Source organism: Scyliorhinus canicula, chromosome 2 (assembly GCF_902713615.1).
Source record: "Scyliorhinus canicula chromosome 2, sScyCan1.1, whole genome shotgun sequence".
NCBI lineage: Eukaryota > Metazoa > Chordata > Chondrichthyes > Carcharhiniformes > Scyliorhinidae > Scyliorhinus > Scyliorhinus canicula.
Window position 1 is genome coordinate 56,417,028 of NC_052147.1, and position 27,384 is coordinate 56,444,411.

At 45.0% G+C, this 27,384-nt stretch overlaps 1 protein-coding gene across 1 annotated transcript in view; it reads right to left on the bottom strand.

Annotated features, from left to right (window-relative positions):
• Window positions 1-2,937: 2,937 nt before the first annotated feature.
• The window catches only part of txndc16 (thioredoxin domain containing 16), a 183,183-nt gene continuing 158,736 nt past the window's right edge, over window positions 2,938-27,384 (bottom strand). The window contains exons 19-20 of the mRNA XM_038778837.1: window positions 19,704-19,894; window positions 2,938-3,585 (exon numbers count right to left, since the gene is read on the bottom strand). Of these exons, the coding sequence (XP_038634765.1) occupies window positions 3,326-3,585; window positions 19,704-19,894 (451 nt within the window). The 3' untranslated portion in view covers window positions 2,938-3,325. The remainder of the gene's footprint in view (window positions 3,586-19,703; window positions 19,895-27,384) is intronic.

Here is a 27,384-nt window from a genome sequence, read left to right on the forward strand (position 1 = left end):
GGGGGGGTTTAAACTAATTCAGCAGGGGCATGGGAACCTGGATTGTAGTTTTGGGGTACGGGAGATTGAGAGTATAGAGGTCAGGAGCACAGATTTGACTTCGCAGGAGGGTGCCAGTGTTCAGGTAGGTGGTTTGAAGTGTGTCTACTTCAATGCCAGGAGTATACAAAATAAGGTAGGGGAACTGGCAGCATGGGTTGGTACCTGGGACTTCGACGTTGTGGCCATTTCAGAGACATGGATAGAGCAGGGACAGGAATGGTTGTTGCAGGTTCCGGGGTTTAGGTGTTTTAGTAAGCTCAGAGAAGGGGGCAAAAGAGGGGGAGGTGTGGCGCTGCTAGTCAAGGACAGTATTACGGTGGCGGAAAGGATGCTAGATGGGGACTCTTCTTCTGAGGTAGTATGGGCTGAGGTTAGAAACAGGAAAGGAGAGGTCACCCTGTTGGGAGTTTTCTATAGGCCACCTAATAGTTCTAGGGATGTAGAGGAAAGGATGGCGAAGATGATTCTGGAAAAGAGCGAAAGTAACAGGGTAGTTGTTATGGGAGACTTTAACTTTCCAAATATTGACTGGAAAAGATATAGTTCGAGTACATTAGATGGGTCGTTCTTTGTACAATGTGTGCAGGAGGGTTTCCTGACACAATATGTTGACAGGCCAACAAGAGTCGAGGCCACATTGGATTTGGTTTTGGGTAATGAACCAGGCCAGGTGTTAGATCTGGAGGTAGGTGAGCACTTTGAAAACAGTGACCACAGTTCGGTGACCTTTTACGTTAGTGATGGAAAGGGATAAGTATACCCCGCAGGGCAAGAGTTATAGCTGGGGGAAGGGCAATTATGATGCCATTAGACATGACTTAGGATGTGTTGGTTGGAGAAGTAGGCTGCAAGGGTTGGGCACACTGGATATGTGGAGCTTGTTCAAGGAACAGCTATTGCATGTTCTTGATAAGTACGTACCAGTCAGGCAGGGAGGAAGGGGTCGAGCGAGGGAACCGTGGTTTACCAAAGAAGTGGAATCTCTTGTTAAGAGGAAGAAGGAGGCCTATGTGAAGATGAGGCATGAAGTTTCAGTTGGGGCGCTTGATAGTTACAAGGAAGCGAGGAAGGATCTAAAGAGAGAGCTGAGACGAGCAAGGAGGGGACATGAGAAGTCTTTGGCAGGTAGGATCAAGGAAAACCCAAAAGCTTTCTATAGGTATGTCAGGAATAAAAGAATGACTAGGGTAAGAGTAGGGCCAGTCAAGGACAGTGGTGGGAAGTTGTGTGTGGAGGCTGAGGAGATAAGCGAGATACTAAATGAATACTTTTCGTCAGTATTCACTCAAGAAAAAGATAATATTGTGGAGGAGAATGCTGAGACCCAGGCTATTAGAATAGATGGCATTGAGGTGCGTAGGGAAGAAGTGTTGGCAATTCTGGACAAGGTGAAAATAGATAAGTCCCCGGGGCCGGATGGGATTTATCCTAGGATTCTCTGGGAAGCCAGGGAAGAGATTGCTGAGCCTTTGGCTTTGATTTTTAGGTCATCATTGGCTACAGGAATAGTGCCAGAGGACTGGAGGATAGCAAATGTGGTCCCTTTGTTCAAGAAGGGGAGTAGAGATAACCCCGGTAACTATAGGCCGGTGAGCCTAACGTCTGTGGTGAGTAAGGTCTTGGAGAGGATTATAAAAGATACGATTTATAATCATCTAGATAAGAATAATATGATTAGGGATAGTCAGCATGGTTTTGTGAAGGGTAGGTCATGCCTCACAAACCTTATCGAGTTCTTTGAGAAGGTGACTGAACAGGTAGACGAGGGTAGAGCAGTTGATGTGGTGTATATGGATTTCGGTAAAGCGTTTGATAAGGTTCCCCACGGTCGGCTATTGCAGAAAATACGGAGGCTGGGGATTGAGGGTGATTTAGAGATGTGGATCAGAAATTGGCTAGTTGAAAGAAGACAGAGAGTGGTAGTTGATGGGAAATGTTCAGAATGGAGTTCAGTTATGAGTGGCATACCACAAGGATATGTTCTGGGGCCGTTGCTGTTTGTCATTTTTATAAATGACCTAGAGGAGGGCGCAGAAGGATGGGTGAGTAAATTTGCAGACGACACTAAAGTCGGTGGAGTTGTAGACAGTGCGGAAGGATGTTGCAGGTTACAGAGGGACATAGATAAGCTGCAGACCTGGGCTAAGAGGTGGCAAATGGAGTTTAATGTGGAGAAGTGTGAGGTGATTCACTTTGGAAAGAATAACAGGAATGCGGAATATTTGGCTAATGGTAAAATTCTTGGTAGTGTGGATGAGCAGAGGGATCTCGGTGTCCATGTATATAGATCCCTGAAAGTTGCCACCCAGGTTGATAGGGTTGTGAAGAAGGCCTATGGTGTGTTGGCCTTTATTGGTAGAGGGATTGAGTTCCGGAGCCATGAGGTCATGTTGCAGTTGTACAAAACTCTAGTACGGCCGCATTTGGAGTATTGCGTACAGTTCTGGTCGCCTCATTATAGGAAGGACGTGGAAGCTTTGGAACGGGTGCAGAGGAGATTTACCAGGATGTTGCCTGGTATGGAGGGAAAATCTTACGAGGAAAGGCTGATGGACTTGAGGTTGTTTTCGTTAGAGAGAAGAAGGTTAAGAGGTGACTTAATAGAGGCATACAAAATGATCAGAGGGTTAGATAGGGTGGACAGCGAGAGCCTTCTCCCGCGGATGGAGGTGGCTAGCACGAGGGGACATAGCCTTAAATTGAGGGGTAATAGATATAGGACAGAGGTCAGAGGTGGGTTTTTTACGCAAAGAGTGGTGAGGCCGTGGAATGCCCTACCTGCAACAGTAGTGAACTCGCCAACATTGAGGGCATTTAAAAATTTATTGGATAAACATATGGATGATAAGGGCATAGTGTAGGTTAGATGGCCTTTAGTTTTTTTTCCATGTCGGTGCAACATCGAGGGCCGAAGGGCCTGTACTGCGCTATATCGTTCTATGTTCTAAGACAAAATTCAGCCAAGTCTGTCTTTAGTTACAGTGAATTCTCATTCATTTCTAATTTCAAACAAAGTACCAAAATCCTTTGATATCCAGAAATGTATTTGGCAATGGAATGGGAATGGGCTGGTTGTTTTGTTTTTGCCTGATTCATGCAGAAAATGCTAAGCTACTTCACTGGTTTAACTCGTTAAGTGCTCAGTTTCTGTTGTGCAATCAGCTCCTGCTGATAAAGGCCATATAACATCCAGTACAAGTTCAGTTGCATATCTCAGCTGCTAAAGTCAGTATAGCTGGACAACAGTCTCTGACTTATTTGCTTACTGAACTCTGGTTTCCGATCATAACTCATTATGAAGCTCATTTGGGGGTGCAGGACTCGCTTGCACCCTCTCAGACTCTGCAGTTAGTTCACTCTGATCCTCTTCCTCGTTACTCTCATTCAAATGTTCAGTCTCATTTTCCCCCTCCTCATAGAGATTTTCCTGGTTGGCAGAATTGGGTGCCCTTTGCTTTGCAAACCCAGGACGCATAATATCCATGATTGCCAGAAAGTCGTACGTTGCTTGTGGGGGTGTCCACTCTCTACGTTGCAGAAGATCTGCAAAAGCAGGTGCATAAAAACCTGTCAGCATTTGACATTTGAAACATGCAAAGACAAGCTGTATGCTGTCAATAATCATATACATGAAGCTGGAGTCTTCCATGTGTAACACACCTTCTTTTCTTCTAACCCTGGAATGTGATCTCTAACAAAATAAAGAAACGCCACACACAAAAAGATTTGCTGTGTGCAGTTCAGGACTTTCTATGATAATAACGATGATAAAATAGGGCGATGACTCAATGTCTGACACCCATCTTTCAAGACCTATATTACCCCATCATGCAAAAAGACCAAAACAGGACACAATATTCTGCAGACAGTCTGACCAAAGTAGCATACAAAGAACTAATTGTATTTCGTGTTTCAAAAAACATACATCTCTTCACTTTCACAAGTAAAGTAAAAAGTTAAGTAACTTACTGAAGTGCTTACATTAAGAACCCCATTCAACATTCTTGAACACAAATCTACACGCTTCAACCTACTCCAACCTAAATGTAGAACATATTTACTAATATTAAGACAGCTCATGGATATGGGCCCACTCCTGCACTGCATCGGGAGCCACTTCACATTTATTGTTTGTATAAAAATCACTTCTCCTGCACATATCTTTGTTTTCCACAAACCTGCATCTCACGTGCCTAATGATTTAATCCAGGTTACTGTTAAATATGAAGAGCAACAGGCCTAACATTGATCCTTGCAGGACTCTAATTGTGACCATACCCCAGGCAGAATCTGTACCATTAATAGGTGCTCTGTCCTCCCCTTGTCTGAGTGGGTTTCACCCCCACAACCCAAAGATATGCAGGTTAGGTGGATTGGCCACGCTAAATTGCCCCATAATTGGAAAAGAAATTGGGTACTCTAAATTTTTTTCAAATAAGAAAAAAGTAATAGCTACTTTGTTGATGAAATACAGCCAGTTCCATATCCAAACCCAAATGCCAAAGCCATAAGAGTCGGCCATTTGCTTTCTCCACAGGACTGGTTTATTTATTTGATCAACAATTCCATCAGTTGCAAGAGGTGCGACCATGCTGCTTCCTCCCTTCCCTGCCATGGTTCGCAGTAAGTTAAGGAGTGTTTCAAAGCTGCTCATCCCTACTTGACCAAACATGCATCATTTCCAATTCCGATTTTGAATCAGCATACACGTTTATCAAAATTCCAAATGTTGATTAATTATCTTATCATTCCTGATTTTGTCCATTGACACTGCAAAGTGTAGTGACATCATGGTTGCATTGTAATTAATCGACAGACCACTAGCAGTCTCATTAGCATATAAGTGAATGTTGGAGTCAGGTGACCTCAGACTGACTAGGGAGCTGGAAGAGAGAGGTTGCTTGTGCATGATCATACTGTTATTTATCTGTTGTTTTGTATATAGTTGACCCACAGTTAATGTTAATACACCATTTATAGCTTTAGCTACAAATGTTCTTGTAATATAAATCAGGCCACCTGACAAGAACATTACACTATGGATTTTTCCACTTTGTTTCAGGTAATGAACTCATATCCTTCATCTAATTTCACACTATGCTTCAGCAGTTGGGAATTCCAATGAAAAATATGTCACAGAACAAGCTCCAGGATGGAATCACAGATTGTAATGAAAACCCTTAAAAGTAACAAAAACACCTTTCTAACTATTCAACTAGGTTTATTCCAAAAACACAAGGTTTATTTAAAATGAAGCTGGGCATATATATACAAGATAATTCCTGTTGCTTAAAGCGGAGTTATATTAAAGTGGAGTATAGGAATGAGATAGAGAATCCTGTGAACTGGTGCGACGACAATAATCTCTCCCTCAATGTCAACAAAATGAAGGAGATTGTCATCGACTTCAGGAAGCGTAGTGGAGAACATGCCCCTGTCTACATCAATGCGAAGGAAGTAGAAAGGGCCGAGAGCTTCAAGTTTTTAGGTGTACAGATCACCAACAGCCTGTCTTGGTCCCCCCATGCCGACACTATAGTTAAGAAAGCCCACCAATGACTACTTTCTCAGAAGATTGAGGAAATTTGGCATGTCAGCTACGATCCTCACCAACTTCCATAGATGCACCATAGAAAGTATTCTTTCTGGTGTATCACAGCTTGGTATGGAGCCTGCTCTACCCAAGACCATAGGAAACTACAAAAGGTTGTGAATGTAGCCCAGTCCATCACGCAAACCAGCCTCCCATCCATTGATTCTATCTATGATTCCCGCTGCCTCAGAAAGGCAGCCAGCATAATTAAGGACCCTACGCATCCCGGACATACTCTCTTCCACCTCCTTCCGTCAGGAAAACGATACCAAAGTTTGAGGTCACGTACCAACCGACTCAAAAACAGCTTCTTCCCTACTGCGATCAGACTTTTGAATGGGCCTACCTTGTATTAAGTTGATCTTTTCTCTACACCTTGCTATAACTGTAACATTATATTCTGCAGTCTCTCCTTCCTTCCTTATGTATGGTATGCATTGTTTGTACAGCATGCAAGAAACAATACTTTTCACTGTATACTAATACATGTGACAATACTAAATCAAATAAAGAAATCTTTTATTTATTTGTTCTCAGGATCTGGTAAACTCTGGCAAGGTTGCAGATAGTGGCCTGGATTTATTTTTAATTTATTCTTACGAGATGCCGTGTCGCTGCCTAGCCCAGCATTTGCTGTTCATCCCTAATTGCCTTTGAATCAAGACTCTTGCTAGGCTTCTTCAGAGGACAGTTAAGAGTCAACTACATTGCTGTGGATCTGAAGTCACACGTAGGCCAAGCCAGGCAAGGACAGCAGATTCCCTTCCCTAACCGACATTAGTGAACCAAATCTGTCTTTATGACAATCGACAATGATTTCATGGTTACCATTGCTGAGAATAGCTTTCGCTCCTGGATCGGGAGCACAGATGGAACATTTCCCGGCTCCACCAGCCCAACAGAGGAAAAGAGGGGCCGGCTGCATTGGAAGTGGGGCCTGCAGCCCTCGGGACAAGTGTGAAGACTGCAGGGTGCAGAGGAAGCCTGGGCAGAAGGCCCGTCTCTGTGCTCCAGCTCTTTGTTCAATTTATTTTTAAAATGAACGAAACAAAAAACAGCCCTCCAGCCTTCACCCTGCCACCCCCTCACCCCATACCACTGTGCCATGCTTTCCTATGCCCTGCTATCCACTCCCTGCCCCTTCAGATCCTCTATTCTACCCGTTGCCCCTTTACTCACCCTGTATGGTGGCTCAGAACCCCAATTCCAACCTTTGCCCGACTTATTCTGATGACCCTTTATAACCCTTATGCCAACCCCTGCCAACCCACATACCCCACTCACTACTCTTTACCATCTCCATTCCAACTCACCAGGTATCCACCAAAACCAAACTCAGGAGCCTTGCTGACATAAAATAGAGTTATGTGCCTAATGATGGCCTCATGATTTAAAAACAAACATTCTCATTGATTAAAAACAACATAGTATCATAGAATTTACAGTGCAGAAGGATGCCATTCAGCCCATCGAGTCAGCAACGGCCCTTACAAAGAGCACACTACTGAAGCCCACGTATCTACCCTATCCCCGTAACCCAGTAACCCCCACTTATCATTTTTTGGACACTAAGGGCAATTTAGCATGGCCAATCCACCACACATCTTTGGACTGTGGGAGGAAACCAGAGTACCCGGAGGAAACCGATGCAGACACAGGGAGAACGTGCAGACTCCGCACAGACAGTGATCCAGCCGAGAATCGAGCCTGGGACCCTGGAGCTGTGAAACAACTGTGCTTACCACTATGCTACCGTGCTGCCCATTCAATACGTTGGAAATCTTTAATTTAATCTCTCATGAAAACATATTTGATTCTATACCACTTGGAGCTGTCAATTAAACTGCTCACTTTACAGGCACCCACTATGATATATGAGGTTGTAAAATCAGTCACAAATCCTCTAATGATAACCTTCAGGCATAACTCAACAGACACATCAAGTACTGATGTTATTTTTAAAAACACAATTTAAAAAAAATTAAAGTCCAACAGAGTTAAATCCCTTGATATCTTTGACAGTTCAAAGTTTCTTTCAAAGCTTGACAGGTCAGTTTATTCAGTTTTTATGCATAATTATGTCTAATTTAAAAACAAATTCATGTTAAGGGGCAATTTAGCATGGCCAATCCACCTAGCCTACCCTAGGTTTTGTCAGGCTGGCACCCATGCAGACGGGGAGAATGTGCAAACTCCACACAGGCTGTGATCCAAGAACGGATTGAACCCAGGTCTTCGAAGCCGTGAGGTTGCGGTGCTAACCACTATGCCACCATTATTGGAGGGATGTGACAGCCCTGGAAAGGATACAATGAGATTCACCAGGATGTTGCCCAGGCTGGAGCGTTTTAGTTATGAAGAGAGATTGGGTAGATTTGGATTGTTTTTCTTAGAGCAGAAGTGACTGAGGGAGAACATGATTGAGATGTATAAAGTTATGAGATGCATAGATAGAGTAGACAGGAAGAAACTTTTCCCCTTAGTGGAGGGGTCAATGACCAGGGGGTATAGATTTAAGATAAGGAGCAGGAGGTTTAGAGGAGATGCGAGAGTAAACCTTTTTACCCATATGGTAGTGGCAGTTTGTAACTCAGTGCCTGAAAAGGTGATGGAGGCAGAGACCCTCATATCATTTAAGAAGTATTTATATGTGCACTTGCGATCCCAGGGCATACAAGGCTATGGGCCAAGTGCTGGAAAATGGGATGAGATCGGTTATTTTTGACAAACACAGACATGATGGGCCGAAGGGCCTTTTCTGTGCTGTACGATTCTATAACTCCATGTCGCCGCTCAATAATGTCTAATTTTAACAATCCCAAAGGGCATCTGGCCTATTCTAAATTATGCCTTACCTCTCCCAAAGGTATTCTGAAACCATATCCAAAGGATATCTTATGTCTTCAAAAGGTACCTTGAATGGAGGCAACTGCTTTAGTGAACCAGGAAAGGTGTTATCTAGAATCCACCTCTATTCCACCTACTCCCCACCAAAAATGGCAGAGGCCGAGCTCAGGGTCGGAATTTCCAGATTTGGGCCTCTACCAGCAGGTTTGTGCAGACAGCGAGGCTTTCTGTCTGCGTGAAAATTCGGGCCTGCATCTATCACTTACTAGCAAATCTAAGAAGATGATGTTGAGAGACATCTTGCCCCATAAAATAGCCTCTTAATCACCAAGGCTGTATATTTCCATTTTCTTAGTAGTTCCTATTCTATCCATGCTTTAGGCCATCTCACAGAATCCCACAGTGCAAAAGAGGTTCTTTGGCCCATAGGTAATTAAAACACCTGACCTATCTACCTAATCCCATTTATCAGCACTTGGCCCATAGCCTTGAATGTTGTAACGTGCCAAGTGCTAATCCAGGTACATTTTAAAGGATGTGGGGCAACCCGCCTCTGCAACCATCCCAGGCAGTGCATTCCAGACCATCACCACCCTCTGGGTAAAAAGGTTTTCCCTCACATCTCCCCTAAACCTCCTGCTCCTCACCTTGAATTTGTGCCCCCTTGTGCCCAACCCTTTAATAATAATCTTTATTAGTGTCACAAGTAGGCTTACATTAGCACTGCAATGAAGTTACTGTGAAAAGCCCCTAGTCGCCACACTCCGGCACCTGTTCGGGTACGTGGAGGGACAATCAGAATGTCCAATTCACCTAACAAGCATGTCTTTCGGGACTTGTGGGAGGAAACCGGAGCACCCGGAGGGAAACCCACGCAGACACGGGGAGAACGTCTGCACAGACGGTGACCCAAGCCGGGAATCGAACCCGAGACCCTGGCACTCTGAAGCCACAGTGCTAACCACTGTGCTACTGTGTCGTTCATGAAGGGAACAGCTGTTCCCTATCCACCCTGTCCGTGCCCCACATAATCCTGTACACATCGATCAGGTCACCCCTCAAGTCTTCACTGCTCCAGTGAAAACAACTGAACCCTATCCAATTTCTATTCATAACTTAAAATGTTCCATCCCAGGTCACATCCTGGTGAATCTCATCTGCAGCCCCTCCAGTGCAATCACATCATTCCTATAATGTGGCAACTAGGTGGAATGTGGCGACGAGGGGAAGTTCACAGTAACTTCATTCCAGTGTTAATGCAAGCCTACTTGTGACCCTAATAAAGATTATTATTGCACAGTACTCCAGCCGTGGCCTCACCAAAGTTCTATACAACTCCTACAACTCCAACTTTTGTAATTTATGCCTCGATTGATAAAGGCAAGTATGTCCCATATGCCCTTTTCACCACGCTATTAACCTGCCCTTCTGCCTTCAGAGATCTATGGACAAACACGCCAAGGTCCCTTTGTTCTTCAGAACAGCCTAGTGTCATGCCATTCATTGAATACTTCCTTGTCAAAGTACTCCTTCCAAAGTGTATCACCTCACACGTTTCAGGGGTTAAATTCCATCTGCCACTTTTCTGCCCATTTGACCATCCCATTTAGATCTTCCTGTAACCCAAGACACTCAACCTCGTTGTTAACTACCCGGCCAATCTTTGTGTCATCCACAAACTTACTGATCTTATCCCCAACATAGTAATCAATGTCATTTATATAAATGACGAATAATAGGGGAACCACAGATCCTTGGACTCTGGCTTCCAGCTACTAAAGCAGCCTTCTGTTATCACCCTGTCTCCTGCAACGTAGCCGATTTTGAATCCACCTTATCAAATGACTCTGTACCCCATGTCCATTTGACTTCTTTAGAAGTCTCCCATGTGGTACCTTGTCAAAGCCTTTGCTGAAATCCATATAAGCTACATCAACAGCACTACCCTCATCCACACACCTGGTCGCCTCAAAAAATTCAATGAAATTTGTTAGGCATGATCTCCCTCTCACAAAGCAATGCTGATGATCCCTGGTCAAACTTTGCCTCTCCAAGTGGAGATAGATTCTCACTTTCAGAATTTTCTCAAGTATTTTCCCTACCACTGACGTGAGACTCACTGGTCTGTAGTTCCCTGGCTTATCCTGACAACCCTTCTTAAATAGTGGAACCACATTAGCTGTTCTCCAGTCCTCTGGCACTCCCCTGCGGCCAGAGAGGAATTAAAAATTTGGGCCAGAGCCCCTGCAATCTCCTCCCTCGCCTCCCACAGCCGCCTGGGACACAATTCATCTAAACCTGGAGATTTGTCCACTTTTACGTTTGCCAATACCTCCAAAGTCTTGTCACGCTCTATGTCAATTTGCTCAAGAACATCACAGTCTCTCGCCCCGAGTTCCATACCTACATCCCCATTCTCTTGGGTGAAACGGATGTGAAGTATTTGTTCATCACCCGACCAATGTCTCCTAGCTTCACCCACAGATCGCCCCTTTGTCCTTAATGGGCCCTACTCTTTCTCTAGTATCCTCTTCCCATTGATATATATTTTTTTTTAAAATAATTTTTATTGAGAAATTTTGATTTTATACAACATTGACGCACCTTAGTAAAATACCGAAAATAACAATAATATTAACAATCATATACATTCGCCCCATCCCCATGAACAACCCAGCATTTTAACAACAACGCAAATTAACACACTATAAAGTTACAGAATAAACACTACAATAATGCACCCCCCCCCCCCCCCCCCCCCCCCAGGTTGCTGCTGCTATTGACCCAGTTACCTATCTCTGAGCCAGGAAGTCCAGAAAAGGCTGCCATCGTTTATAGAACCCTTGTATTGATCCTCTCAGGGCAAATTTGACCTTTTCCAATTTTATAAATCCCGCCATGTCACTGATCCAGGTCTCCACACTTGGGGGCCTTGCATCCTTCCATTGTAACAGAATCCTTCGACGGGCTACTAGGGACGCAAAGGCCAGGACAACCGGCCTCTTTCGCCTCCTGCACTCCCGGCTCTACCGCAACTCCAAAAATCGCGAGTCCCCACCCTGGTTTGACCCTGGATCCAACCACCCTCGACACCGTCCCCGCCACCCCCTTCCAGAATTCTTCCAGTGCTGGGCATGCCCAGAACATATGGGCGTGGTTCGCAGGACTCCCCGAACATCTGGTGCACCTGTCCGCACCCCCGAAGAACCTACTCATCCTAGTCCCGGACATGTGGGCCCGGTGCAGCACCTTAAATTGGATGAGACTAAGCCTCGCACATGAGGAGGAAGAGTTGACTCTCTCCAAGGCATCCGCCCAAGTCCCGTCCTCTATCTGCTCCCCGAGTTCCTCCTCCCATTTAGCCTTCAGCTCCTCCACTGACGACTCCTCCACCTCCTGCATTACCTTATAGATGTCAGACACCTTCCCCTCTCCTACCCACACCCCCGAAAGCACTCTGTCCATCGTCCCCTGCGAGGGCAGCAAAGGGAATCCCTCTACCTGTCGCCTAGCAAACGCCTTTACCTGCAGGTATTTGAACATGTTCCCCTGGGGAAGGCCAAATTTATCTTCCAGTTCCCCCAGGCCCGCAAACCTCCCGCCAATAAACAGGTCCCTCAATTTGCTGATGCCCGCCCTTTGCCACCCCCTGAATCCCATTGATATATTTAATCCCTTGGGAATTTCCCTACTTTTACCATCCAGAGCTTTCTCATATCCTGTCTTTGCTCTCCTAATTGTTTTCTTAAGCTCCACTCTGCACCTTTGGACTCCAATACTCCGCTGATTTCTCCCCTTGTACCTGCTTAGTCTCTCTTTTCCTTCTCATCGTATCCTGATATCTCTGGTCATCCATGGTTCTCTGAGCTTGTTACTCTTTCCCATCACACTAGAGGGAACATGTTGGGCCTGTACCTTCCCCATTTCCTTTTTGAACGCCTCCCACTGCTCTTCTGTAGATATCGCCACAAGTAGCTTGGCCAGATTCTGCCTTAATTAACTAAAATCCCCTCTCCCCCATCCAAAACTTTTTTTGCAACTTGTTTGTTTCTTTGTCCATAACACGCTTAAATTGAACCATGTTGTGGTTGCTATTACTAACATGATCCCACAGCACCACCTCAACCACCTGCCATTTTCACTCCCCAGAGTTAGGTCCAGCACTGCGCCATCCCTTGTTGGACCCTCTACATATTGGCCTAAAAGGTTCTCCTGTATACATTTCAAGAACTCCACTCCTTCCAAGCCCTAACATTATGACTATCCCAATTAATGTTGGGAAAGCTGAAATCATCTAATATAATTATTCTAGTATTATTTTTACACATCTCCGTGAATTGTGCACATATTTGCTCCTCAATTTTCCGTTGACTATCTGGGGGCCTATAATAAACATCTAGAAACGTGGTTGCCCCTTTAAATTTTACAAAATAAATTTAAAAGTGCCCAATTCTTTTCTTTCCAATTAAGGGGCAATTTAGCGTGACTAATGGATCTACCCTGCACATCTTTGGGTTGTGGGGGTGAAACCCAAGTAGACATGGGGAGAATCTGCAAGCTCCACATGGACAGTAACCCAGAGCCAGGATCGAACCCGAGTCCTTGGCGCCATGAGGCAGCAGTGCTAACCACTGCAGCACGGTGCCGCCCCCTTTTTAATTTCTAAGCCCTACCCACAAAGCTTCGTTTGATGCCCCCTCCAAGATATCATCTCTCTTTACTGCAGTAACTGATTCCTTAACTAATAATGCAATGCCACCTCCTCTTTAACCCCTCCTCTGTCTCGACTGAAGATTCTCTATCCCAGAATGTTGAGCAGCCAACCACGTCTCCATGATGGCTGCTATATCACAATTCCATCTGCTGTTCAAATCCTCATCCATGTGTTGGTTACTTCAACATCAAATTTTCCCAGTTCTCTTTTTTTTGGTCCCCAATCAGCCTTGAGATTTAGAAACCAGATGTATGTGAATCAATCTGTTGAACTTATGAATGAAATACCTGTGGTTGAAATACTGGAATGTGCAAATGTTAGTAACCAATGAGGTCAATAAATTTCCAGCAGGTCCTAGGAGTGCATGTTGGTGAATTCCATTAAAGGGTTACATTGAGGTCAAGTCAAAACTATCGTGCTTCGATACAAATCATGTAGTTTAACTATTCCAGTGGTTCCAAACTGGCATGCCGTGGCACACTAGTGCAGGGTTTTCCGAAGTGTGGGTACCGACCCCCGGGTGGGTTGCAGGCTGGTGTTGGAGCAATCGGTGGCGGCTTTCCTGCGGTGGTCCCAATCACGGAAACAGTGCCCAACAGACCCTACTGGCATTTTTATTGATAACGGCGGCTGCTGCCACCTTTTAAATGAGGAGGAAAGGAGGATAAGTGCAGTTTTCTGGCCAGAAGCGGCAACAGTGAGCAGGTAACACGCCCTGCACGCACACTTAATGTCAAGTGCATATGTACTTGCTTTTGGAACCAAATCACAGAGGAGACCTTCTTTCATTTTTTAAGCTGCTGGCAAGCAAGGCAAGAGGACCGTGAAGATGAATCATTTTCTTACAAGAGAAAGATGGCCAGAGATACAAAAAGGCAGTGTTCGTACTGGCCAGAATCTCTCACCTGAATCTGCTGGAGAGAGCTGCTCAGAAGAGACCAGGACAGAGCAGTGCTGGTGTTACCTCTGTACAGAGCTCCAGGGACGCTAGTTAATAGCCAACAACAAAGAAACTTAATTCGGGAGCAAAGCAGTATAATGATTTCTTGAGATATGGTTTTATCAATTGTGCCAATGCAAGTAAGGATGCAAAGCCCATGTGCGTTATGTGCAAAGAAGTACTGGCAAATGAGAGGAGAAATTTCAGATTTTCAAAGAGAAGTGGTGGATGAAACATTCCTTTTGAGGTTGAGACCCCAGAGTCAGTTACTAACTTACAGCTGACTCCAAATGAAAAGACTATGCTGCTGTAATTTGCCTGTGACAACACATTAAAACACGTCAAAGCCCATGAGGGTGTCAGCATTCTGGAGTAGCATCATCCAGGAGTAACCAGCGCTGAGTGAAACAGGCATTTTTGGCTATTGCCCGTCGCAGTGACCTAGATGTCTGAAATTGGATTTTCCTTTCTCCCAAAGATGAAGACAGGACAAAGGAACTGGTTGAAGTCTTTGTATTAAAGGTAAGTGAACATGGCATGGGTTGCAGAGGTTGGCTGGCATGGGTCCTGAAGGTCAGTCGGTTTGCAAAAGTGCGTCCTGGGAAAAAAGTTTGAAAAATACTGCACTAGTGTGCCGTGAAGTGTGTCGCAACGTAAGATTCAAAATGATTAAACATGAACGTAAATAAACTAAATCTAATCTTTGTTTTAAGCTCCGCGGTCGGCATCTCCAAATCGTGGGCCTCCCACACATGCATCAGCTGTGAATGAGCAATTCAGATTTTTACATTGGTCATGCACATGGGCCGAACCGATGTACAAAATCCGAACTGTGCATGCATGGTTGCTGGTTCAGCATATGGGCTGGTTTAGCTCATTAGGGGCTGGTTTAGCTCACTCGGCTAAATCGCTGGCTTTTAAAGCAGACCAAGCAGGCCAGCAGCACAGTTCGATTCCCGTACCAGCCTCCCCAGACAGGCGCCGGAGTGTGGCGACTAGGGGCTTTTCACAGTAACTTCATTGAAGCCTACTCGTGACAATAAGCAATTTTCATTTCATTTCATTTCATGGCCCTTTCCCGGCTGGCACATGCACAGTTCGAACTACCAACATAAAACATTCCGAACCGCGCATGTGCAGCCCTTTTCTGGCTGACGCATGCACAGGAGATCCCAGGTTTTTTGGGAATTGGAGATGCCGACTATGGAGTTGAAGACCAAGATTCCGTGCGTCTGAATAAAAAGCAAAAACACAAGAAGAGTGCTAAGATAAATGGTGATAAGACTTGCATTGTAAACTTCTTAAACTAATGAAAATTGTATAAAATGGTGGCTAGACATGTTTTTAGGAGGTTTGAGAGATAAAAGGCTTTTATGAGAGGAGAAAATAGGAAGTCCGCCTCAAACTCTTTTACAGTATAAAGGTGTGCCATGACATAAAAAACATCGGGAACCATTGAGCTAATATATTATTCGCGAGTGTTTCTTCATGACTCACTGTTAGGGATGTGACTTAGTTCCCATGTGAAATTCCAGCTATTTTAGTCGGGGACCTAACAACCAAATGTCCTGCTAATGTCATTCATAAAATTCATGAATGTGGGGCAAAACTGCCAACTGTGGAGTTGAAGTATTGAGTCAAAATTGTTCTACCTTCTGTTTTGTCAGGACAAAACCATTTTTAAAGCTATGTTTTATTTTTAATGCCAACTCGGCAGATTGCCTCAGCTAGTTGCGCTCTCACTTCCGAGTCACAGGTTGTGGCTTCAAGACCCACGGGATTTGAGCACATAATCCGGGCTGACATTACAGCGCAGCGCTGAGGGAGTATGGCATCACCAGAGATGCTGACTCTCAGCTGAGGCATTACACTACCATCAGCCTATTTTAGTATAGATCGCATCACATTATTTGGGAAAGAGCAAGATGTTCACCTGGCCGATGGTCAAAATTCCTTGCTCAACCAACAGCATATAAACAGATGGCCTGGTTATTCATCGGCTGGCAGTAGGGCTTTGCTATTTAAAGAATACTTGAAAACTGTATTTAATGCTTGCAAAGCACTTTGGGATGTGACTTAACTCCAAGCTCCTCTTGTTCAGCTTTCAGCATCTTACTCCGATTTAATGTTGCAATGACAGGAATATATCAGAATTGAACCATTGGAACTTGCCACTGTTACAAAAGTACCAACGCCTTGAAATGAAATTCAGTATCAGCAGCACAGCGCGAGTCGAAGAAACAACAATGCCTCTGTACAACAGCTCGTGTGAAAATGAACAGCAAATACAAAGCATACGGCCAAAATAAAAATTCTGTACAGACAGTCCGGCAAAAAAATTAAACAAAGTATCCAACTACAACTAAGAACTATGTGGTAAATGCATGATGCATAATTCACACTGTGTATCACTGTGCCCCTGTGGGCTCCATCTGCGAGCTGTTGCGCGGCTCTGCCCACAGGGGGAGATGAAGAGCTTGTACAGGGCTCCACCCTTGGCTCCGCCCATGGCTCCACCCATGGCCCCTCCCACTCCCAGAAGTATAAAGTGCTGTGGTCTTGTGAGTCTGCCCTCAGTTCTTCTGGTCCCAGGCAGGCTCAGTTGTAAGTCGATTAAAGCCACAGTTTACTTCTACTCGTTTCTTGAGTGAATTGATGGTCGCATCAAATTAATCGACTTAAAAAAACCACCATGGAATCAGCCCTCAAACCTGATCGACTAGAACTTGACCCGCAGGCCGCAGAAGCGAAGGAAATCTTTCTACATTGCTTCAAGGCCTACCTGGCTGCGTCGACTACCTCCGTTACTGAAGAGCAGAAACTCTCCTACATGCACGGGTGAGCCATCGCATTTTTACTCAACTCGATAGTACCGACTCGTACACCGAAGCTCTCGCTATACTCGACCGCCTATACGTGCGGCCTGTAAATGAAGTTTACGTGCGGCATATTTTCACTACCCGTCGCCAGCGCCCCGCAGAGTCGCTAGAGGACTACCTGCATGACCTAAAAGCACTTGCACGGCAATGTTGCAGCGTGTCTGCCAACTCCGCCTCCGCACGCCATGTGCGACTCATGGGGGCCGCCATCTTGGCAATACTCCCACACGCGGCCAGCCATATGCGAGTCATGGGGGCCGCCATCTTGGGCCCCATCTTCCTCGCCGCCCGCCACGTGCGATCCACGGGGTCAGCCATCTTGGATGCCATCTTCCTCATCGCCCGCCAGGTGCGTTCAACGGGTGCCACCATCTTGGCCATCACCCGACATTCATGTCGACGACTACGGCCTCCGCGGACAGTCATCACGGGGCCACTCCAGCACTGCTGATCAAGCCACCGACTACCCGCAACTCAACGCAGTCACTTTGGACCAGTCGCGGCCAAAGCACCTCAGAAGCTCAATGATGTCTGTTCAGGTCAACGGATACAAGACACCGTGCCTCTTCCAACTCCGGGAGCACCGAGAGCTTCGTTCATCCAGACCTGGGTCACTACCACGGGGGCCTCGCTTCCATCTTGGTTGAGGACAATGGGGCCTGGTTTTCCACCGGAAGCACGTCCGGACACATAAAACGAACCCACTGGTAGAGAGGATACTGCTGCTATACTCAAACCCACAATACGCCTTTATAGAACACCCCGACGGCCGGCAGGACACCGTTTCCCTCCGGGACCTGGCGCCTGCAGGATCCACCACCACGACCACCGCCGAGGTACCCCTCACACTACACCACACCCAACCCCCCACGCCCTGCGCCCCCACGCCTACAGTTGCCCTGCGCCCCCACGCCTACAGGTTTCCTGTGCCCCCTTTCGCCCATCGCACCGGTCAGGAATGAAGCTCTGAACGAACCACCCCCGGAGTCCACCCTCAGATCCACACCGCCCGTCAGCACACAGCCATCCGAAGCAGCTGCAACCCCGGTGCTCCGCCGATCCCAGTGGACGACTCGGCCACCGGACCGACTCAATCTGTAGACCCGTCACCCCCGCCGGACTTGAATTTTTTACAGGGGGTGAATGTATAATGCATAATTCACACTATGTATCATTGTGTCCCTGTGGGCTCCACCTGCGAGCCGTTGCGCGGCTCTGCCCACAAGGGGAGATGAGGAGCTTGTACAGGGCTCCACCCTTGGCTCCGCCCATGGTCCCTCCCACTACCGGAAGTATAAAGTGCTGCGGTCTTGTGAGTCTGCCCTCAGTTCTTCTGGTCGCAGACAGACCCAGTTGTAAGTCGATTAAAGCCACAGTTTACTTCCTCTCGTGTCTTGAGTGAATTGATGGTCGAATCAAAATGTTCCTGTTATTCTCCATCCTGATTTGCATGTGTACTGGCATTTATTCAGTGTCACAGAGTCAACATCCTGAAATTCCTGACTAACCACCATTGTGTGGGTACCTTCACCACATCCTCAAGCGACGAGGGATGGACAATAATAGGCAATTTTAGCAAGTCCTGATTTCAAACTAAATTAAAATAGCTGGGCTCTGATAATCTGCAGGGCTGCACCCTGGTGTAAGTGCTGGGATTTGCTCACGAGGAATCTCAACCCTGCTAGAGTATGGGGTATTGAAAAGCTTCTCCAATTAAAATATCAATGGCGGGCATCTGTATGCAGCATCACAAAGGTATCTTGGCTTTCTATCAGGTAGTGCAAGGGGTTCCCAAACTGGGGTCCGTGGAAACGAGGGTTGGTCATGGGAGCCTCCCTCCCGGAGAGAGAGAGGAGACAGACAAACAGGGGGGGGGGGGGGGGGGGGGGAAGAGGAGAGGGTGCGTGTGTGAGAGGGAGAAGGTGCGTGTGAGACGGAGAGGATGCGTGTGTGAGGGAGAAGGATCTACAGGGTGTTTGGAAAATTCTTTGTGCAAATTTTAACTTTAATAACTTTGGATTCACACATGATGGAAGCAAACTATAAATGGCAAATTAAATAATAATTCACAATGTTTTAACACAATACAGTTGAAATCACTGGGCTTCAATGTAATTGCCATTCTCGTTGATACGTCATTCAGTCCGATTTTCCAACAATTCACCTTTTCTTCTACTTCAACAACTGCAATCAGTTTCAGCATATTTAACACAGCAGTAGCAACATCTACATTAAAACAAATTATGAATGATGATTCAAGAGTGTTAGAAACTTTTATAGGACCAAACATGCCTGGTCCATAAAGTCAGCCCGACTTACAAGGGTGGCAGGTCTGACTCGTTTTCTTAGCATAATTACTTTTACTGGATTCCCAGGCTGAGAATGAGGGAACTACTGACATGGGAGCTGCCCTGCAGCCATGTATCCCCCAAGGCAGGTGGCCTTGCTTCAGGATGGCAAGGCTTTGGGCTCCGCAGAAACTGGCAAATATTCGCAACACATTGTTTGCTCAAGTCCTGGTCTCACATCTGGTTCTTTCCACACATTCTCACCAGAAATAACAGCTGAAATGAACTGGAAGGTCTGTGGATTTTCATCCATCTGGGAACCATCATGCCTACATTGGAAAGACAGACAGCAGACACAGCCGTTTACATTTAGCTATTGGGAAACTTAGTTTGTACTTACTTCTGGGATTCTCCCGTCCTGTCTGTACCCTCTTTAACCAATGTAGCACACTTGTTCTTGATATAAGCTGCTCTTCCGGAAATGCAAACACCTCCCCACTAGTACTGAGTTGCGCTAAAATGAGTGCTGGCAGCTGAGGCAGGTAGTTCAAATATACTTGAAGAATCTCTTTTCCGACCTGTGTATTTCGCCTTATTGGATTAAGCACAAGAAAAAAAGATATTATCAATAAACTAAGTGAATCACAGGACTAGAAATGAATTGGATTTATGTTATACTTTTAAAATGGACAGTTGTGTGCTGCCCATTTAAAATAAATCACTGTTTTTCAGTTACCAGGTAGCTTGACTTTTGAAATTAAACTTCAGGAACAGACAGTCAATGTGTTGGAAGGAGAGCTATTGTACAGTAGGTTCTGGATAAGGCAAATAACAGGTAGACAAATGAAATTCATCCGAGGTTACTTCAAAATTTTAGCTGCTCAACCTTCTGCCAAATAAAGGGAAAAATTGCTTATGACAATCAATTCAATGGTGCAGTGATACAAACGAATATCAGCCAAATTGCAGAAAATTAGATCCTTTGGTTCCAGGATAAGTTTAGTTAATTTCTAAGCTTATGTCTAAGCAAGAAAACATATCAGTTTTAGATTGTCAGTCGAAAATGTTCAGCTCAACATTTTTGTTTTCATTTACATATTAAATGTTACTTGGACAGACCATACTTGACATATGTGATTAGGCTACACAGGCAGTAGTCAGGCCTGGCAAGTACTTAATATTGTTATAGAGATGCGCGTGTTGGGGTAAATGATGGTGCTCAGTTTATACAAGTTGCTCTGTGTAGCAACTTCATTTAAGAAGTAACGACAATTTTCTTAATGAATGTAGAGTACCCAATTCTCTTTTTCCAATTAAGGGGCAATTTAGCGTGGCCAATTCACCTACCCTGCACATCTTTTTAGATTGTGGGGGTGAGACCAACGCAGACATGGGGAGAATGTGCAAACTCCACACGGACAGTGACCCGGAGCCGGGATCGAACCCTGGTCCTCGGCACGGTGAGGCAGCAGTGCTAACTTTTGTGCCACCGTGCTGCTCCTAGAAGTAAAAATACTTGTAACTTAATGTAGCACTAACCACAGATTTGAGCCAGGCAAATGGACGGAAATTTCTGGAAATGGGAGGAGAAGGGGATTAAGACGCTAAAAGATTTGTTTCTTAGGGATCGGTTTGCAGGATTGAAGGAGCAGGGAGCGAAGTATGGGCTTGAGCGGGGAAATGTTTAGATACATGCAGGTTCGAGATTTTGCCAGGAAGGAGATACAGAGCTTCCCGGTGGAGCCGGCCTCCACATTGCTGGAGGAGGTGCTGACGACAGGGGGACTGGAGAAAGGGGGTAGTGTCGGTAATTTGTGCTACGTATTTTTGAAGAGGAGAAGGCACGACTGGAAGGTACCAAAGCAAAATGGGAGGAAGAGTTGGGAGATGGTGTGGAGGAGGGGTTCTGGTGTGCGAGGTTGGGGCTGATACAGCTGAAGGCGGTGTATAAAGCACACCTCACAAGGGTGAGGATGAACCAGCCCTTTGAGGGGGTAGAAGATGTGTGTGAATGTTGTGTGGGGGGGGGGGGGGGGGGGGGGGGGGGGGGGTGGCGGCGCACGAATCACGTTCATATGTTTTGGACCTGTCCAAAGCTGGAATATTACTAGAAGGAGGTTTTTAGGGCAATCTCTAGAGTGGTGCACGTGAAACTGGACCCGGGCCCTCGGGGAGGCCATATTCGGGGTGTCGGACCAGCCGGGGTTGGAAACGGGTGTGGAGGCAGATGTTGTAGCCTTCGCCTCGTTGATCACCCTCTCCACCCTGTGCCCTGGCGTGGAGGGGTGACCTGCTGGAATTCTTGACCCTTGAGTAGGTTAAGTTCGAACTGAGGGGAAGGATGGAGGGGTTCAATAATTCATGGGTGTTATTCATTATGCACTTTCAAGAATTGGATAACATCGAACATTAGGGGGGGAGGGGGAGGGAATATATGTGCTAATGGAGACTATGGGTGATTCCTGATTCCCTTTTGTTATTTGTTTATGTTAACATGCGGGCTTTTGTTTGGGGGTTTGGTGGGAGGATGGGATTGTTGTTGTTGATATGGAGATTGACATTGTGTTTGTTACTGCTTATTGTTTATTGTTGGTGGGTGTAAATTTGGGAGAAAATGTGAAAAAGGAGAATAAAAATATAATTTAATGTAGCACTATTATCGTATTTGTTATAGTAATAATTAATTACCATAACCCCTTTCCTGCTGTAAGTGACGCAGGTTCAATTATCAAATAGCACAATTGAAATTTACTTCAACAAAACCCATCTGATAATAGGTTTCCTCTCTGATAATCTGATTTCCATTATAGTGGTTTACAAAAGCGTATACCATATGAAAAGTACATAAATGTTTAAAATGCATCAGGAAAGTTGTTCCAGGTTTGGCATATTTTATAATAATGACAAAACACAATTATCCTGTTTATTGCAGTGAAGTTTCATGCTACAACTTAGAAAACAGAACTAAAGATGATACAGTGAAGGCGCCATCATATTCAGAGGAAACAAAGCCTGCCTTGGATATCCTTAGACTGAAGGAAGTGGTGTTCTGCTGCTTTTCCTGATTGAACTATGATGTGAAGAGATGATATTAAGTAAAATATTCTGATTTATTCTGTTCAGTCATTAACCGTTTTTTAAAGTATATTTCCACATCACATTATTTTTCCAGAACAATCACTCTCAGAACTCAATTTGGATTTCATCAATTCCACTCACGGATTCTCTAATTGAGGCTGTCGTGAATACATGAATGTTTTCTCTTGAATGTCTTCTCTTTTCACAATAATTGCTACCGATCTTTCTATCCAAATGTTAAAAAAATAAAGAAATGTTACAAGGACAGCTCATAATAATTCCCCGCATCTAAATCTAGAAAGAAGGCTATGTCATACGAGGAACGGTTGAGGACTCTGGGTCTGTACTCGGGAATTTAGAAAGATGAGGGGGGACCTTATTGAAACCTACAGGATACTGCGAGGCCTGGATAGAGTGGACGTGGAGAGGATGTTTCCACCTGTAGGGAAAACTAGAAGGGGAGGACACAATCTCAGACTAAAGGGACGTTCCTTTTAAACAGAGATAAGGAGGATTTTCTTCAGCCAGAGGGTGGCGAATCTGTGGAACTGTTTGCCGCAGGAGGCTGTGCATGCCAAATGTTTAAAACAGAGATAGATAGGTTCTTGATTAATAAGGGGGTCAGGCTATGGGGAGAAGGCAGGAGAATGTGGATGAGAAAAATATCAGCCATGATTGAATGGCAGAGCAGACTCGATGGGCCGAGTGGCCTAATTCTGCTCCTATGTCTTAAGGACCAGTGGTTTTACATTGTCTCCATTGGAAGCATTGAGTGAGTTGAATAATATTGTTTTGGGTTGAGATGTCAACTCTTTGCATGAGAGTAATTGCAAGTCTGAAATAATGGTGAGATGGCTACTCATTCAATGGACAAACTGCAGCATGGTGAATGCAGAGGTGGAAAGTTCTGAAAAGGCTGCAAGAGGCAATGTGTACCTTCAGACATTGTTTGCACTGGCCACAAAGTCTGTAAAGTATAATTTCACAGTAACTTCATTGTAGTGCTATTGTAAGCCTACTTGTAACACTAATCAAGATTATTATTGTAAACTAAAATTGTAGTTTGATTACATCAAACACCTTTCAGTTTGTTTTTTTGGACTTTTGCAAGAGCGGTACTTTACCTCTATAAATCAATTAAAACGGTGTCTTTCAGGCCGGATTACATTAATCTGATTGACAGCATAAAGTGCCCTGTCAATTAAGGAAAACATTTCCATAACTAATCAGAGCAGATACTAAAATTCTACATCTAGGCTCGGATTTTCACGTGGGCTCAGGAAAAGCTCATCTCGGCATTTTCGGCCTTCTGAAAGGCACTCCTGACCCATTTGTTAATTTGCCCAGGGTCAGCAGTGCAGTTTGAGAGCCGTGATGGAGTGTGGGAGCAATGTTGGTGCGGAGGTGGGCCGATTACAAGGCAGCCTCTCAAAGACAGCGGCCTAGCTCCCAACATCATTTGAATGTCTCCTAAATGTCACTCTTCATCCCCTTCATTCTCCACTCACCATATGCTGTGCCATGCCCATCAGATCCCCAAGCCACCCCATAGCTCTCTCACATTTCCCATGTCACCCCATGCCCTTCAGATTCCCATGTTACCGTCACGTCCATGTATCATCCATAGCTATTTATGCAGTATCCATTATGTACAATCCTCAGGAGTCATGCAAAGCAATGGGAATTCTCTTAAATACAGGTGAAAAAAATTAAATCTGTGACAGTCCAGTAAAACTCTCATTCAAACACAGTTCCCAATGCTGAAAAAAAACTTCTCAATTGAAAATGTTAATCCTTTAAGAGGCCATTAGGTTGTGTAAATAAATAGCGTTGTATTCTGGAATTATGATGTTGTGGCTATCACAGAAACATGGTTAAAGGAAGGGCAGGATTGGCAGCTGAACGTTGGAGGATATAGATGCTTCAGGAAAGATAGAGGGGGATGTAAAAGGGGTGGGGGAGTAGCATGACTGGTTACGAAGAATATTATAGCTATGTTGTGGGAGGACACCTTGGAGGGCTCATACAATGAGGCAATCTGGGTAGAGCTCACGAATAGGAAGGGGAAAATCACAATGTTGCGTGTTTATTACAGGCCCCCCAACTGCCAACGAGAGATAGAGGAGCAGATAGGTAGAGATAATTTGGATAGGTGCAAAAGTAACAGGGTTGTTGTGGTAGGGGATTTTAATTTCCCCTATATGGACTGGGATTCACTCAGTGCTCGGGGTTTGGATGGGGCAGGGTTTTGTGTAATCTGGATCCAGAAAGCCTTCTTGATGCAATATGTAGATAGCATGCAGCAATATGCAGCTAGGGAAGGGGCAGTACTGAATCTGGTATTGGGGAATGAGCCTGGACAGGTGGTTGAGGTTTCAGTAATAATAATAATGATAATCTTTATTGTCACAAGTTGGCTTACATTAACACTGCAAGACTGCAATGAAGTTACTGCAAAAAGCCCCTAGGAGAACATTTTGGGGGTAGTGACCACAATTCTGTACATTTTAGGGTACGTTTGGTCAGGGATGAGGGTAACCCTCGCGTTGAGGTGCTAAACTGGGGAAAGGCAAATTATGATAGCATTAGACAAGAATTGAAGAATTTGGATTGGGTGCAGCTGTTGAATAGTAAATCAACATCGGACATGTGGGAGTCTCAAGCGACAGTTGATTAGGATTCAGGAAAGTCACATTCCTGAGAGAACAAAGGATAACTATGGGAAGTTTAGGGAGCCTTGGATAAGGAGAGATATTGTGAACCTTGTCAAAAAGAAAAAGGAGACTTTTGTATGATCAGAAGGGTGGCGACAGTCAAAACCCTTGAGGAGTATAAAGAAAGTAGGAAGGTATTGAAGTGGGAAATTAGGAGGGCTAGGAGGTGTCATGAAAAATCCTTGGCAAGTAGGGTTAAGATGAATCCCAAAGCTTTTTATTCATGTATAAAAAGCAAGAGGGTGGCCAGGGAAAGGATTGGACCACTCAACGACAATGGGGGGGGGGGGGGATCTATATGTTGAGCCAGAGGAAATGGGCGAGGTACTAAATGGGTACTTTGCATCAGTGTTCACCAAAGAAAGGGACTTTGTGGAAGATGATTCTTGGGTAGGGTGTGTGGACAGTCTGGATCATGTTAACATCTAAAACGATGAGATATTGGGTCTTTTAAAAGATATTAAGGTAGATACGTCCCTTGCGCCGAATGAGATTTACCCCAGAATACTGAGGAAAGCAAGGGAGGAAATTGCTGGGGCCTTGACTGACATCTTTGCATCCTCATTAGCTACAGGTGAGATCCCAGAGGACTGGAGAATAGCAAATATGGTATCGCTGTTTAAGAAAGGTAGCAGGGATAATCCTGGAAACTATAGGCCGGTGAACCTCACTTCGGTAGAAGGTAAATTATTGGAAAGAATTCACAGGAACAGGATTTATACCCATTTGGAAACAAATGGACTCATAAGCGATAGACAGCATGGTTTTGTGAAGGGGAGGCCGTGCCTCACTAACTTGATCGAGTTTTTTTGAGGAGGTGACAAAGATGATTGATATGGGGAGGGCGGTGGATGTTGTTTACATGGACTTCAGTAAAGCCTTTGACAAGGTGTTTCATGGCAGACTGCTACAAAAGATGAAGTCACATGGGATCAGAGGCGAGGTGGTAAGATGGACACAGAACTAGTTTGGTCACAGAAGGCAAAGGGTAGCAGTAGCAGTAGAAGGGTGTTTTTCTGAATGGAAGGTTGTGACTAGGAATGTTCCATAGGGATCGGTGCTGGGGCCTCTGTTGTTTGTACTATACATAAACGATTTGGAGGAAATTGTCTGATTAGTAAGTTTGTGGCTGACACCAAGGTTGGTGGAGTGGCAGATAGTGTTGAGGATTGTCAGAAGATACAGCAGGACATAGACAGGTTGGAGACTTGGGCAGAGAAATGGCAATTGGAGTTTAATCTGGATAAATATGAGGTAATGCATTTTTGTAGGTCTAACATAGAGGGGAAACATACTGTAAATGGCAAACCTCTTAGGAATATAGAAAGTCAGAGAGATCTGGGCGTGCAGGTCCACAGATATTTGAAGATGGCAATACAAATGAACAAGATAATCAAGAAAGCATATGGAATTTTTGTCTTCATTGGACAGGGCACGAGTATAAAAACTGGCAAGTCATGCTACAGTTGTATAGAACTTTGGTAAGGCTGCACTTGGAATATTGCACACAATTCTGGTCGCTACACTATCAGAAGGATGTGGAAGCTTTGGAGAGGGTGCAGAGGAGATTTACCAGGATGTTGCCTGGTCTGGAGGGCGTTAGCTATCTGGAGAGGCTGAATAGACTCGGACTGTTTTCATTAGAAGGATGTCTACAGAGGTCTACAAGATTATGAGGGGCATGGATAGAGTGGATGGGCAGGCATCAGGGGACATAGGTTTAAGGCCCGTGGGGCAAAGTTTAGAGGAGATGTGCGAAGCAGGTTTTTTACGCAGAGGGTGGTGAGTTGCCAGGGAGGTTTGTGGAACCAGATCCATTAACAGCGTTCAAAAGGCATCTTGATAAACACATGGATAGGATGGGTATAGAGGGATACAGCACTTGGAAGTGTTGAGGGTTTTGGCAAAGGTTGGTATCATGACCGATATAGGCTTGGAGGGCCGAAGGGCCTGTTCCTGTGCTGTATTGGTCTTTGAAACCACATCAAGGGCAGAGCACATTGTTACAACCTCCTACAACTGTGTCAGTCACTCACTTGAACAGCTGTATCAACAGTCCATTCGCTTTTAGAACTCAGCCAAGCATTTATATTGACCACAACAGTCAAAATATTAGTTTCTGAATAGATGGTGTTTTCTCCATTTCAAAGCAGTTTGCCTGTCAATCAATGGAAGGAGCAGGTGCTTGGGTTTTATTTTACTTTTCAAACACTGCAGATACTTTTCAGTCAGGGCTGTCTCTACATTTAAACCCCAGTGCCAAACATGACGTGGAGTTTACCAACATAT